At 40.8% G+C, this 16,658-nt stretch overlaps 1 protein-coding gene across 1 annotated transcript in view; it reads left to right on the top strand.

Moving 5' to 3' along the window:
* The window catches only part of LOC126249384 (ly6/PLAUR domain-containing protein 6B-like), a 397,877-nt gene extending 395,027 nt beyond the window's left edge, over positions 1-2,850 (top strand). Inside the window, exon 5 of the mRNA XM_049951036.1 lies at positions 2,259-2,850. Coding sequence (XP_049806993.1) covers positions 2,259-2,456 — 198 coding nt within the window. The 3' untranslated portion in view covers positions 2,457-2,850. The remainder of the gene's footprint in view (positions 1-2,258) is intronic.
* Positions 2,851-16,658: the final 13,808 nt, after the last annotated feature.

Below are 16,658 nucleotides of genomic sequence, written 5' to 3'. Positions count from 1 at the left end.
AAAGTTCTCAAACTGGGAAAGATCTAGCGACCTTGCCGGTCAAGGAAGGGTTTGTCAAGCACGAAGACAAGCAATAGAAACCCTCGCCATGAGCAGACACTCATTGTCTTGGCTGAAATGTAACCCCAGGATGACTTGCCATGAAGCCAACAAAGCGGCGCTAGAATAGCGTCGACGTACCATTGTGCAGCAAGGGTGCCGCTGATGACAACCAAAGGTGTCCGGGTATGAAAATAAATGGCATCCCAGACCATCACTCCTGATTGTCGGGATATATGGCGGGCGACAGTCAGGCTGGTATCCTGTCGCCGCACGGGGTGTCTCCAGACATGTTTTCGCTGGGCGTCAGGGCTTAATTCGAAGCGGGAATCATCACTGAAGACAATTCTACTCCAGTCAATGAGATTCCAGGCTGAATGTCCCGGACACCACTGAAAGTGGGTATTGTTGGGGTACAGAGATCAATGGCAGTCAGCGCAAGGGGTGCCGTGAGCTCAGCCCCCTCTCTGTGACTGCCTATTGGCGGTTCTCGTACTCACTGAAGCACGAGCTGCACGTATTGTCGATGATAATGCTGAATCTCGGACTCTGAGTGCCTCTCTGACGGTTACTTGGTCCTCATGGTGTGTCGTCTAGGTAGGCCACTTCCTTCTTAATGCTGCGATCGGACATGGCTCACCTATTCATGCCAATATCGTCCAATAGTGGCCTCGTTCCTATTCAAATGTCGAGCGATTTGCCGATTCCACCAACCGGCTTCTTTGAGCCCAACTACATGTCCTCTCTCAAACGCAGGCATTTGCTTGTATTGTACACGCACCCGTCTGCGAGGCTCCGTTATTGACCAGCTGAGTATACAGAATGAAATCCGTAAAGACTTTATGCTCTGGTCTTACATGCTTCTTCATGGTGTTTGATTAGTGTATTATGTAAGGAGTGAAATGCTACAATGCTCACTTTAGTCATTTTAATAAGGTAACAACATTATAATATATTGCAGAGGGAATGAAAAGACTACAGTTTTCCCGTTTGTACTATGTAACAACAGTAGATGACTACGTTTTGAGCTGCAGAATGAGTTTAATACCCTAGCATGGTGTCACTATAATGTTTAACTGATATCTGACGCGTTTTAAAATATATTTAGACGTAGGAATAACATGGTTTACTTTTGTAATTCTCGTTGTCAAGTCAGATTAGCCACACTGTCGGTGGTTTATGAATAAAGTGATATCAGAACATTTGGCTATTCTGTTTTTCATTTCCTCAAATCACACCTTGTTCTGCCTGTCCAGGTATATCAGAAAATGCCTTCCAGTACGTTTTATCTGCACTGCCTAACGTTGTGATGGATACTTGATGCTCATTTTTGGGGCAGTTTTACTTAGCACCTTTGTAAAAAACGAGACCGACAATGTATCTAGGTGAGATTTTTCTTTACGAACACCGTAACAAAAGATTTGATTGAATGCGCATAACTACAAGTTCAGTTGCCATGAAAATTTCGGATTGTGACAGGGTCTGAATAATTTTCGTACACTTTCTTTACAGATTTCCTAGCATGTACGCATTACGTAACCTTCTGGTTTTTTTTTCTGTAAGTTAATGTTTAATAGCTACAGTTTTCCATTGCAATTTCTTCGCGACGTCGCCATCTGCTGCAGAAACACATCTAAAATATCAGTCTGATAAAACATAGACTAGACTTTTCTCATGAACTGTATCGCAGTAAAAAGTTTTGCAAATAGCCTTGGTAGTTAGCTTAACTAAACTGCGAAACTTGGCAGCAAAGAAAATGATTAGTAATTATGCCTGAAAGACGTTTATAGCTCAGTGTTTTGCGACTCTTTCACTGACGACACACAAACTTAGTTTGTGTTCGAAATTCATAACTGTACTTATGAGATACTGTTGGAGATATGGAAGTATTCCAGCAACACCTACAGATACCCGGAAGGTATTATCACAAAACATTTTTCATATTAAACAAGAAGCGTTTAGAAACCTGGAGTGATTTAGGGAAATCACGGAAAACCTAAATCAGGATGGCCGGACGCGGGATTGAACCGTCGTCCTCCCGAATGCGAGTCCAGTGCCTAACCACTGCGCCACCTCGCTCGGTCATTATGTTTTATCTGCCTATTCACCTATAATTAAGAAAACTAACAATAGTAGTTACTTCTAATTAGACATGCCCAGATTGCGCCTTTGATAAAAATAAATAGTTGTTTTATACAAGTTCCCGATTATTGTTTCAGGTGTGCGTCTCCTGCTGTGACGAAATGTACTGCAACGAGGCTGTTCCAACTAACCATAGCACGGCTGTGTTCTCCAACACAAGAACCCGCTCAGCGGAGAAAGCTGTTGAGAAGAATGTCAGCAACAGATGCAGCGTGTGTGGGCTTCCCTTCTGTGACTTCATCATGGTAGCGCTGATGCTGTATCACAGTCTGTAATACACAAAATGGAACTTTAAAAATTGGTGTTGAACCGCTAACTATATCATGAATACTGAAACGAAATTTTGTTTCAAAGGATTATATAATTATAAGACAAAAATTAAAAATTAACGTAATTTGTGACCTCACTTACCAAAGGGAAGATGTGACGTTTCAGTGTCAGCAGTTAACGGAAGACAGTATTTCCTTTTATATCACAAAGTATAAAAATGATAACTATTGTCAGAACTGTCATTCCAGAATAATTCGAAACAGATGTTATTAGACACTTCATAATTTTACCCCTTTTCTTCCGAACATCGAGTCCGGTTATAGCCTCCATCACATTATTACATTGACGTGCTGGGGAAAAAAGGCACCTTCGTGGAATGACAAGAATTGTAACACTTTAAATACTACTGCAAAATTACAGTAAAGAAATTCCTAAAAACTTGGGAAAACATAAGCCTTAAATTACTGTTAAGTATTTTATGTTTCTCGGCAGCCATTAGATAACACTTTTGTAAGTATTTTTAGCATTTTATTATGCACAGCACGGATCACTAATTATTCACAGCTATTAAAATAGCAGAAAACTGTAAACCAATTACATGCTTTATAACAGTGGCAAACGACTTCGCCACGGACTACACAAACACTCTGAACTTTCCTTGAGCTATTCTGAACTGTCCGCATCTGCTGACGTGCTTCATTTCACAATCTTTCTCCGTCACTAATTGTTGTTTTGTAAATAACTGGACCACTGCCGGAGGTAACAAATGTATTTAAACTTGCTTAATCTTTTTCATATGTTTCCTTGGATCCCCACAAGGGTTCCCATTGTACTATACTTCACTGTCTGCTAAATGACTTTGCATAAATGTGAAAGTCCATATTAGCACTGAAAATGTTTTGCAATTGTCATTATTGTTGATTGTTGTCACTGTTAATATTTCTCTACATTCTGCTAATTTCACTGCCAGTATTTTAAATGTTCACTTATTTAGCCTCTAACCTTATCTTTGGTTTCGTAACTTAAGATATAGAATAGCACATAATTTCTTCATTAGGTCCATTTTATTTTCTACAAATAAAATATTGTTGCTCTTACTTCCTTGACTAACGCCAGATTTGTAGGAAGCTTCATCCGGTACCTCTGTGACGAATATGACCATTTACTTCTTCCACATACTGTTGGAATATTTCTCAACTCACGTAATTTTCTCAGAAATCATTGTCCATATGAACTGATTTTAGCGCAAACCATGTGAGTCAGAGTTTGTGTGACACAGTCACCTCCTGACCCATCACTGAAAGGATCACTGTTTGTATACTACGTAAAGGAAAACTTTGCTAAAGTACACAGCGTGAAAATGTGGAGTGGAGTTGTCAGATCTGCAAACTGGAAACCAGTATGAGAACTCTGGAGAGAGCCAAACGCAACATAAACGTCATTTCACATATTAGGCATTGTAAAACTCATATACAGTATACAACCAGCTCACGATTACCACTGCCATTGTAAATCGTGTTTGAGAATCCAATTCTGGACAACAAATATCGAAGATAACCTTTCATTTCATAATTCATTTACTTTAGATAAAGTCATGTTTAAGAATCGAATGTAGATAAAGTAGAAGATAAGTTTTAATTTCATACTTCATTTAATTCAAATAGAGCTAATAATTTAATAACATTATAGAAAACGGAATAAGGATGCCTGGTGCAAATAAAAGAAACCAAAATCTTCCATCAAGAGAGATACGGAAGTCTTTCTAAGAAATAGAATTCCCTTCGTCTCATTTTTAAGCTCTGTTAGGGGTTTCTTGATTCATAGTTACCAACTGGGCTTATTTTTCGCTCTCTTTCTTATGCCACTGGTAATAATACCACCAAAACCCCAGCTATTCCGGTACAAGAAAAATATATATTACAAAGTGACATTTCACAAAATTGTTAAGGCTTTCGTGGCCACTTGTTGACAATCTGCCTATTGGCTTCTGTCTCGGTTTCTTCGGCCGACGTTCATCTAATGATTTTACTGACGTTTCGCCAGCACGAGTGGCTGGCATTGTCAAAGCTTCACCCTCCATTGTTCACCACCGGCAATGGAGGGTGAAGCTTTGACAATGCCAGCCACTCGTGCTGGCGAAACGTCAGTAAAATCATTAGATGAACGTCGGCCGAAGAACCCGAGACAGAAGCTAATAGGCAGTTTGCCAAGTACCATTTTATTTTATTTCTCATATCTTGATATTATAAACCAATTACCAAAAGTGTTTGAGAATTTGCTGTTTTTCTATTGTCGGCTGCAAATTTCCTACTGTCACATCTTTACTTAGGTAAATGATGGTTCACTTACTACCTCATGGATTTGGTATTGTTTAGTTTCTGTAAAAATAGGGACCTGTTTCAAGTGTTTGTTTTTTAATAGAGAGAATATCTATTACTTTTGTATCTAAATTTAAATACAAATCATTCATCCTGTGTTTTGTCATACACTAAAGCATTGGGGAGGAAAACAAGATAAATATATTTTTGAAATACATTAGTAGGATAATAACAATTAAAAACAAATGTGAAAGTGCGGAGTTGTACAACTGTAATACAAAATTTTTGTCAAACTTTGTCTTACTGTTTATCACATACGGTATTTTTATTTTTAAGAAAAGGTTCTTCCTGAAGTTAAGATGGTTTTTGTAAATACACTAAAATTATATCGACATGCAGGGTAAATAGAAATATATGTATATATATATTTTTATGCTTCTCAAAAGTTGTGCTGCTGGGATTGTGTGAGCAGATTCGACCTTACTAATGGCCACACGAAATATTGGTTGAAATGTTTGAGAAAACTATTATATGATGTTTTGAAATGGTGTCCTGTCACATCTGGATTCCAGAGATATCTCCACTGGTATATACACAACCTCGAACATACACTTGCCGCATGAAACTGCATGGCATCTCATGTGGAAAGCCAACTTCACGACGATTACAAAAACAGTTAATTTGCTTTCAAAAAACTGAAAGGTCTTAAATAATGGTTGCCGTAACACATCATTTCATAAGGGAACTGGGTTCCGACTGAGAAGGTAAAATACCACGTATGTTTAGAATCTGACTGGTAAAACAGGCTTAAATTTCTTCATGAAGCAATTCATATCTTTCCTGTTTAATCACTGTACCTGTGTGTATCATGAATAAACGTTTCATTTTCACACTTAAAGTATTCTCAAAATAATTTATTAATTGAATAAAAGGTTAATATGTTTCCAACCTTATATGTATACAACTTTTGTCAGTGCGTAAGAATTCCCTCATTGCACATCTACATATTGTCTATTACATAATCCAATGTTTATCACAAATTGGTACTCTACAGCATCTCTCTCAACGGACAGTTGCACATGCTGATGTATGAAGTCCATTAATAGCATTTCAGTGTAATTCTTATATTTTATTCTTGTTATCAAATATCAAAGCACAACAGTTAAGGAACGCTGGAGACCGACATTCCACCGATGTCAGTTGGACAAGAAGGATCACAAAACCAGCAGCGTTCATCTTTGCATTTGCCTGAAGTAGCTTAGGAAAATAATCTGTTAGCGTAATTAAAGTGTTCTCTTAGGTTTAAATAGAAATTTTTTGGTTTCTCACCTCACAAATTATATCTACAGAAAATTTTAGTATGAGAACGAATTCAAGTTCAACACTAAAGCAAAACTGAAACTATTCTTTTGTGAAAAACGCACATTTATAACAATTTATTCGAGTGGATAAATATTCCGTCTCTTCTAATCCTTCGTATTCATCTCGATAATATCCTTATCTTTCACATTGAATATTTTCATTAAATTGTTTCTTTGTCAATTTAAAACTTTCTCTTCAAGCTTTGTGAACATTGAATTGTCTAAGTATGGCTTATGTAACTGATGGCCACTACATGAAGAATTTAATACACCAAATATTTATGAATGCTGTTCTAGGGCACGGCACGAATTAGTTGCTGTTCGTAAGGCGCTGGAAATCGTCCTGACTGCTGTCAAGCGATTGAAAGCTGTAGCAAATGTGTGTGTTCGCCAAAGTACTGAGAGTCACTAACCAGAAATACGAAAGGTACCTCGAGTACTCCAGTGGATAAAGTCTCCTCACCAGGAAGTATACCAACTTTGGCTAGTCATTGACTTGACTTTAAGGTAAAAGCCAGTGATAGGTCTTGGGGCACTGTACAAGGGAGGCATGGATCAGGGAGAACTCTTAACAAATCGTAGCCAGTGTGACACATTTTACCTGTTGGGAAGCGTATTATCTCCCATGCCATCGGAAAGGAAGTACAGAAGTATAGTAATCAGTTAATAGACGACAGTTCTAATGAACGGTGAATTATGGTACCCTTAGAGTGATGACAAGAAAGGATGGAAATGATCACCTTGTGCCCATAATCCATATGCCAGCAGGATACTTTCAACCTGCTGAAAAGGCTCTTCTGTCAGCCGTTGAGGGAAAAAGTTTCAGTCAGTTGTAGGTAATAGGCAAGTTGGAACAAACGATACCTATTGTCTGGGTTTCGAAGTCATTCTTGGATCAACACAAAGACTGGCGGAGAAATATGAGAAAACCATAATTGTTTACGGAACTTTAAGGAAGATCACAGTGTGCAAGATTCTCTCCAGAACTGACCATCACCACTGGTTGTAAGCCTAGTAGAAGGCGCCACCAGAGACTTCGAAAGTGCTGTGACAAACTAGGCTGCGACTTCCAAGACTAGTGTTAAGAACATTAGGGCGTCGCTAAGTAGGCTATATGTCGGAGGCTGCTACCTAGATAACTGTGTATATTGGATTCACACAAGGGTTTTAATATTATGTGAATATGACTGTAGGAGACTCCCAACTATTAGCGGCAGACCCAAAGAAATGCCCCCTATAGATGCAACTATAAAATCCAAGTATAGAGCTACCGATGTATTCTAAAGAAGGTCCCAGAGATTGAAGTAGCCTAAAATCAGTGGAGCTCAAGTAATACTATATGCAGAAGTTGATTAAAACACGAAACATAGAGCAGGGATATTTTTGGGGTAAATGTAAGTGTACATCGAAGGATAGGCTAATCGGAAATATATGGGACGTGATCGTCGCAGTAGTAACAAAAACTCTGATTCGACAGATATAAATAGAAGCTACAAGCGGTATCGTTTGGACAAGGCTCAGTACAAAGTGTGGGCATAAATCTCGTTGAGGATGTTCACACTGAAACTGGTATCAGGGACCGTGAGAATTAAAATATTATTTGCCTACTAACAAGGGACAGCTGAAACTAATAGAGAGATTTGCCTTTTCGCTGAACTAGGTATTAGTGACATATATCAAGGAGGTTTTAGAAACATTTAGCTCTGGGCAGACGCATGTTGAGCAACTTTTCCTCAGGTTTAAAACAATAGTTATCCAGGCACTGGATAGATAAGTACCTAGTGAAACAGGTCATGATGCGAGGGACACTTCATGGTATACAGCAATTGTAAAGGTACTTCTAAATAAACATACATTAAGTTACACAAGAAAATGTACGCCATAATTTTAAACGTAACGTCCGTTGCGATACCTCTGGTAGTGGTCTCGAATCTGTAATCAATGCGCTTTTGTACAGTGTACAGATAAACAGTGTGACAATAGAATGTTTTGTTTTATCGGTTGCAGTTTAAAATGACTGCAAAATATATGAAGCATCACGAGGCAGTGTTCCTTGTAAATCATCCAAAGCTACCAAAGCTTTCATATGGAGCTTTAGAGGAAACGTGGACGATTTATAGGAGAGAGGGCTAAGGTCTCAAGCTATAACCGATAACGGCGGTGATTGGATTAGCTATTAATTAATTGTGCAATAAGTAATAACATGTATTTTCATGTAAACATATATTTATAATAGTGTCTTTTATTTCATAGAGATAACGGCGTACACTTTCTTCTGAAACTGGCTGTAGACTACTACAGGACAGGTTTTAAACAAGGAATAGGGCTATAGATATATGCTGAAATACATGCGTTTGTTAGTCAAGAGGGAAATACGTAAAGCCTTCATCGACAACAGTAGCAGAATTTACACGTTCAGTGAACTAGGTAAACAGGAAGTAGTTTCATACCTCAAAGAGGAATTTGAAACATTTAGCTCGAAAGAGGGGCGAGTAGAAGAATTGTTGTTCAAATTTACTAGAACGGTTATCATTCACTAGACAGATATTTACCTCGTAGAACAAATCACGGTATGAGGGACCATCCATGGTATACTTTCACTGTAAGGAAACTTATCAACTAACAGTGACTGTTACACAAGAGATGTATATAGCATAAGGCTACAAATAGAAACATGCTAAATGCAACGCATTTTCATGTAAAAGGGCAATGTATGAAGCCTTCAATGACTACTGCAGCATAATCTGATAAAAATACTTCTCACAATTCGTGCGGTAGCGTTCTCGCTTCCCACGCCCGGGTTCCCGGGTTCGATTCCCGGCGGGGTCAGGGATTTTCTCTGCCTCGTGATGGCTGGGTGTTGTGTGCTGTCCTTAGGTTAGTTAGGTTTAAGTAGTTCTAAGTTCTAGGGTACTTATGACCACAGCAGTTGAGTCCCATAGTGCTCAGAGCCATTTTGAACTTCTCACAATACTCAAATAAATTCTAGTGGTGTGTAAAGAAACTGATGCTAGCAAAGAAATCGGAAAGATGTTGAACTGTGTTGTCAAATATTCCTTAACGGTAGCAATACAGAAGTAGTGCTCCAGTACACGAATGCAAAGATGAGTGATATAGATGTTTGTGTCAATGGCACTGAGAAACAGTGAAAGACCTGTCAAATTCTGTATAGAGTTTGCATCTGAGTTAGTCTCTTTTATCTAAAACATAAAGTAGGTCTCTCAAACAAAAAACTGTGCTTAATGATTGGAAAACACAGGAAAAGCGAGTGTATAAGAAGTCTAGCAGATGTAATTTGCAAAATTACGTCCAGTATCATTTACAGCCATTTACTGCACAATATTAGGAAATATTCTGTACTCGAAGGTAGCAAGGCATCTCTGACAGAATTCCCTCCTCATTCCGACCAGCATGGGTTCCTAAACAATCGACCATGTGAAACCAAACTTGCACATTATTCACATGAGATTCGTAAAGAGAGTGGTCTATGCATTTAGGTGGATACAGTATTTCTAGACTTCCAAAAAGCATTTGACCCAGTATCACAACAACTTTTATTAACAAAAGTGTGATCATATGGTGTATCAAATTAAATTTGTGATTGGACTGAAGATTCCTTTGTAGGAAGAGCAGAGCACATTACCTTAGATGAAGAGTCGTCGATAGAACTAGATGCAATTTCAGGTGTCTTCCAGGAACCCTAAGCAACTTCAGATTGACTTCAGTGAAGTAAGCCTATACAAGGACCCTTGCTATTCTCGTTGTATATTAATTATCTGGCAAAAATAGTGACTTCAAGCATTTTACATGTGATGCACGACAAGTATCCATTCAGAAGTTGCCAAGATATCAAAGTGATGCAAATATTGTCAAATCCTTTAAATGTTCAATTGGCTACTTCACAAAATGCAGGAAAGTCCTATCCTATTACTACGACACCTGTGAGTCAAAATTGGAGTCAGTCACCTCATACATATACGTAGGTGTATAGGGATATGGCATTTAATGATCATGTTGAGGCAGTTGTAGGTAAAGCAGCTTGCAGGCATTAGTTCTTGGTAGGAAAATTGGAAAATGCGGTTAATCTACAAAGGAAATAGTTTAAAAAAACAGTCGTGCATCCCATCTTTGCATAGTGTCAAAATGCGTGAGACACATACCATATATGACTAACACAGTGTATTGAACGTGCACGAAGAAGGGCAACACAAATGGTCGCAGGTTTTATCCATGGGAGAACGACACAGGAATGCTGGGAAATCTGAATCAGCTAATCAGCTTGAAGACTGACGCCAGCTACTCTGCAAATGCCTACTGACAAAGTTTCTAGTACTAGCATTTAGTGAATAATCTGGGAAAATACTACAGTCCCTACGTACGAGGGCTGTCCAGAAAATAAGTTACGATTGATCGCGAAATGAAAATCACAACGAAAATCAGAAATGTTTCATTTGTAACAGTTAGATACATCTTTCAGCTACTTCTCTACGTAGTCGCCGTTCTGACTCAGACATTCGTCGTAGCGTTGTACCAACTTTCCAATACCCTCATCATAGAATGCAGCCGCCAGTGCTTTCCGCCAATTCTCTACTCTGGCCTAAAGCTCGTTGTCTGTGCCAAAATGTTGTCTTCATAGCCAGCGGTTCGTTTGAGCAGAGATGAAACTCAGTGGGAGACAATTACGGGCTGTATTGTGGGTAACCAAACATTTCCAATTGAAACGATGCAGGAACATCTTCATTGCCCCTGCAGAATGAGGCTGAGAATTGTCTTGAAGAAGAAACCGCACGACAGTTATGTAATGTTGGTTGCATAGCTTCAGGGGAAAATTCTCACCAGGCCCTCGTACTTGGCAGGAGACACTATTTTCTATAACATCTTTACACGCTCACTAAGAGCTCAGGAATGAAAAGAGCGACATAATTCTACCTAGAGTCATGCTAGAGACACTGCCCAACACATCTTTGCTAAGCTTTATCGGATTTTCATAGTCGTTTCCATTTCGCGACCGATCGTAACTTACTTTCTGGACAGCCCTCGTATCACTCGAACAGGGAGTTCGGAAACAAGACTAGATTAAATACAGTGATTAAAAAGGCATTCAGTCATTCTTCCCGAGCTCCATACGCAAATATAACGGGAAGAAACACAAATATGTGACCCAATGGTACGTACACTCTGCCCTTTAATTCACAGTGGTTTGCAGTATTTGGATGAAAATTTATTTTCCATAGCTTGCGTTCTTGCATGGGTTTCCACGTAATCATTGACTCAATGTAAAATTGTTTAATGGCCACATTCTGATGCTACCAAGCAACTTCACATTTCTGATACTTCTTACACGTGTCCTGTATTCAGCCCCATACAAAATCAATAGTGTTCGGCGTTGAACGATACAGGGCAGAGGTCCAGACTTTAGAAAGTTCTAGTGCTAAAATACTAAATTCCATATACAGATGCAGTACATGTACAGATAAGAAAAAAGTGAGCTACTTTACATAACACACACAGTCACACAATTCCCTATCTAGCATAGCACATACACTTATAAGCCAAAACATTATGACCACCTGCTTAATAGCTTGTTTGCCCGCATCTCGTGGTCGCGCGGTAGCGTTCTCGCTTCCCACGCCCGGGTTCCCGGGTTCGATTCCCGGCGGGGTCAGGGATTTTCTCTGCCTCGTGATGGCTGGGTGTTGTGTGCTGTCCTTAGGTTAGTTAGGTTTAAGTAGTTCTAAGTTCTAGGGGACTGATGACCATAGATGTTAAGTCCCATAGTGCTCAGAGCCATTTGAACCAATAGCTTGTTTGTCCGTCTCTGGAATGAAATACACTACTGATTCTACGTATCATGGATCCGATAGTTTGTTGATATGTTTGTACCCGCATGTGGCATGTCTACGCACAAATCATGTAGTTCGCGTAAATAACGAATCGCTGATTTTCGTGCTCGGTGATGGCGCTCAATAGCGACAAAGATGGGTTCCATAGGATTTACATCAAGCGAATTTGGTCTCCGAGATATCAATGTAGGTTCACTATGACGCTCCTCAAACTACAGTACCACCGTACTGGCTCCAAGACACGGACAATTATAGTAATGAAACACGACAATGTCGTCGGGGAAGACATCAGGCACGAAGGGATGCAGGTGGTTCGCAGCTGTCAGCGTGTCTTCAATTACTACCACAGGTCACATGCACGCGCAGGAGAATGTCTCTCATAGCATAATACTGCTCCCACCAGCCTGCGTCTCTGGCACGCTACACGTTTCGAGTCGCCGTTCACCTCGATGACGGCGTTTGTGGAGACGATCACCGACTTAGTCTAGCAAAAATGTGATTCACCCGAGGGGCTAACACATTTCCATTGCTCAAAAGCCGAATCCCGATAGTCCCGTGCCCACTGCATCCTTAATTGACGATGTCGTTGAGTCAAAATGAGAACACGTGGAGGTGGTCTGCTCTATGTTTAACAATATACTATAAACAGTGTGCTCCGAAACACTTGCTCTTTCTGCAGGGATGGTATAGATCACCATCTATCCTATTTTACGGTGCAGATAAGGCACCTAACCCCACATTCTGTGAAGAGTCGTGGACGTCCAACCATTTAGCGCCTAGCGGTAGTTTCGCTGTTCTTCTACCTCTTCCAATAGCGGATCACGACAGCAGCACGTGAACACTCTACCAACTTCGCCGTTTACGAGATACTCTTTCACAGGCTCTGCGTAATAATAATCTGCCCTTCGTCAAAGTTGCTTATCTCAACGGATTTCCCCGTCTGCAGCCCATATCTTCTCTAGGGTGATCCTCCGTCCGTGTCTGCCGTGCTTACATACTTTTGTTATCTCGTCACGTGCCCGCAGCTCCACCAGGCGGCTTCCTACATCGCGGTGGGGAGTGGTCATAATGTTTTGGCTGATCAGTGCATTCTGTAGCTACTCTGGAATTTAGAATGACAAACATGTAGCAAAAATCAACACCGTATACTATACATACTGTAAGCCACAACTTGGTATTATTTATTGATTTATGCTTGATATTACTTACTATAGTCTAGCTGGTTGGAAATTTAGACATTGGTCATTCATAGTAACCAATTTTGGAAGGTAAACTTACCAACAAGGGACATGCGCCGATAGCAAAATTTCTGACCGTCAGCCGACGACGCATGCGCTATCTACACTACTGACCGTTAAAATTGACACACCAAGAAGAAATGCAGATGATCAACGGGTATTCATTGGAAAAATATATTATACTAGAACTGACATGTGATTACATTTTCACGCAATTTGAGTGCGTAGATCCTGAGAAATCAGTACCCAGAACAACCACCTCTGGCCGTAATAACGGCCTTCATACGCCTGGGCATTGAGTCAAACAGAGCTTGAGTGGCGTGTACAGGTACAGCTGCCCATGCAGCTTCAACACGATACCACAGTTCATCAGGACTAGTGACTGGCGTATTGTGACGAGCCAGTTGCTCGGCCACCATTGACCAGACGTTTTCAATTGGTGAGAGATCTGGAGAATGTGCTGGCCCGGGCAGCAGTCGAACATTTTCTGTATCCAGAAAGGCCCGTACAGGACCTGCATTATCCTGCTGAAATGTAGGGTTTCGCAGGGATCGAATGAAGGGTAGAGCCACGAGTCGTAACACATCTCAGATGTAACGTCCACTGTTAAAAGTGCCGTCAATGCGAACAAGGGGTGACCGAGACGTGTAACCAATGACACCCCATACCATCACGCCGGGTGATACGCCAGTATGGCGATGACGAATACACGCTTCCATTATGCGTTCACCGCGATGTCGCCAAACACGGATGCGACCATCATGATGCTGTAAACAGAACCTGGATTCATTCGTAAAATGACGGTTTGCCATTCGTGCACCCAGGTTCGTCGCTGAGTACACCATCGCAGGCTCTCCTGTCTGTGATGCAGCGTCAAGGGTAACCGCAGCCACGGTCTCCGAGCTGATAGTCCATGCTGCTGCAAACGTCGTCGGACTGATCGATCAGATGGTTGTTGTCTTGCGAACGTCCCCATCTGTTGACTCAGGGATCGAGACGTGGCTGCACGATCCGTTACAGCCAAGCGGATAAGATGCCTGTCATCTCGACTGCTAGTGATACGAGGCCGTTGGGATCCAGCACGGCGTTCCGTATTACGTTCCTAAACCCACCGATTCCATATTCTGTCAATGTCGCGATACGATAAACCGCAATAGCGATAGGCTGCAATCCGACCGCCGGCCGGGGTGGCCGAGCGGTTCTAGGCGCTACAGTCTGGAACCGCGCGACCGCTACGGTCGCAGGTTCGAATCCTGCCTCGGGCATGGATGTGTGTGATATCCTTAGGTTAGTTAGGTTTAAGTAGTTCTAAGTTCTAGGGGACTGATGACCTTAGAAATTAAGTCCCATAGTGCTCAGAGCCATTTGAACCATTTTTTACATTCCGACCTTTATCAAAGTGGTAAACGTGATAGCACGCATTTCTCCTCCTTACACGAGGCATCACAACAACGTTTCACCAGGCAACGCCGGTCAACTGCTGTTTGTGTATGAGAAATCGGTTGGAAACTTTCCTCATGTCAACACGTTGTAGGTGTCGCCACCGGCGCCAACCTTGTGTGAATGCTCTGAAAAGCTAATCATTTGCATATCACAGCATCTTCTTCTTGTCGGTTAAATTTCGCGTCTGTAGGACGTCACCTTCGTGGTGTAGCAATTTTAATGGCCAGTAGTGTATTCTCCCTCAATGTTCTATAAGTCAGTCCCTTCCATTATTTTCTAAGAAGAATGAAGAGGGCGCAATATGTGAACACTTTTATACGACACAGTCAAGTTATTTCACTTTAATTTCCAGTATCGCATACCACATTGTTCTGATCGCACTCACACTACAATTATAGTCACTCATTAGTCACGAGCTTACATGAATTTACCACTGCTGATTCCTTATAGTCCGGTTCCCCTAACAGCTTCACAATAAGAAATGAATCCTGTGCTACAAAAATGTAGTATTTTTACCACGATTGATTTTCTAACATAACACGCGTGCTACTCTCGTGATGGCTCTCGTGTGATGACCCATTCCTTTGCGCCAAACGATCTCCAGGCGCCAATCTATTCGATATAATCCATTATGGAGTCGAGGTAGCAGTTGTCGTTATACTGGTTATCACATTTAGCATTCAACCGCGATTTTTATATATATTTTAACAACGCGTTGTTAAAATATATATAAAAATCGCGGTTGAATGCTAAATGTGATAAGCCAATCTATTCCTTTTGGAACTATGAGGCATCTCTGTCAATGATTCCGCTGTAGCAAAGGAGTGTGGAGGGGGGGAAGGGGGGGGGTGAGAGATCCGATCCGGTAAGTGCAGGCTCGATATCTGTATCCTTACATCCTCCAGCTAACTGTTTTCAAAATCAGCATGCAAGAAAGATTTTTAAGAAATAAAAAAATCCTTTCAGTTACTGAAAAAGAAATTTCCCATAATTGAAAATACTCGAAAGTGGCAATGGTGTCCTTATAGCTTGGGAAAACTATCTTCATGCTTTTTTTCCAGATTTATATTCCTCACATACCACATCCATCAGTCCCTATTAGTTTTGAGATTAACAAACAAATATTCAATTTCACGATGTATAGAATTATTCACATAGGAAAATATCAAACTGAAGATCACGATTACATTTCGTTGTAGAGTATTTCAAAATTCAGGAAACGTTTAAGCCCTGCTAAAAGAAAAATACTTAGGAACACGTCTTACAAAATTCTTCACACCACACTTTGTTATTAACTTCAACCAAACAGTACATATCAGGTAAGTATTTCAGTAAACAAAGGTGTTCTGTATGACAACAAATCTACAAATCAAGGTACCATTGCTTATCTCAGTGCTCTGAGAACTAATAAACCTGAATGACACGATTAAAAAGACGTAAATTGAAAATTTCAGTTAGTTGCAAAAAAACATAAATAAGAAAAAAAAAACGAATGAAATGGCACAATTTCAGAGACTCTATTGGTCTCATATTGATGGGATTTTATGTATGTAGCCTGAAGCGACGAGTGTAAATTTGTACCAAGCCCGGGAATCGAACCCGGGTCTACTGCTTACTAGAGAGGCGCGTTTGCCATTAAGTCACCTGGGCACAGCGATTCACACATCTGCACGGATTACCATGGCATGCCTCCCTCCTCAATCCAGTTGTCATTGCTGCCCAGTCTACTTTAAATTCTCCCTCACACATGATCAAAATTGCCGAGGCTCTCCGTGTCCTCAGCATCGAACTTAAGTGGGGAATCCAGCCTGAAACCCAGGTGCAGTATTTTGTCAGTGAACCATCGCTAGCAAAGTCGGTTGTACAACTGGGACGAGTGCTAGGAAGTCTCTCTAGACCTGCCGTGTGGCGGCGCTCGGTCTGTAATCACTGATAGTGGCGACACGCGGGTCCGACGTATACTAACGGACCGCGACCGATTTAAAGGCTACCACCTAGCAAGTG

This window comes from Schistocerca nitens, chromosome 3, assembly GCF_023898315.1.
Source record: "Schistocerca nitens isolate TAMUIC-IGC-003100 chromosome 3, iqSchNite1.1, whole genome shotgun sequence".
Classification (NCBI taxonomy): domain Eukaryota; kingdom Metazoa; phylum Arthropoda; class Insecta; order Orthoptera; family Acrididae; genus Schistocerca; species Schistocerca nitens.
This window is presented reverse-complemented; position numbering and strand designations above follow the sequence as displayed.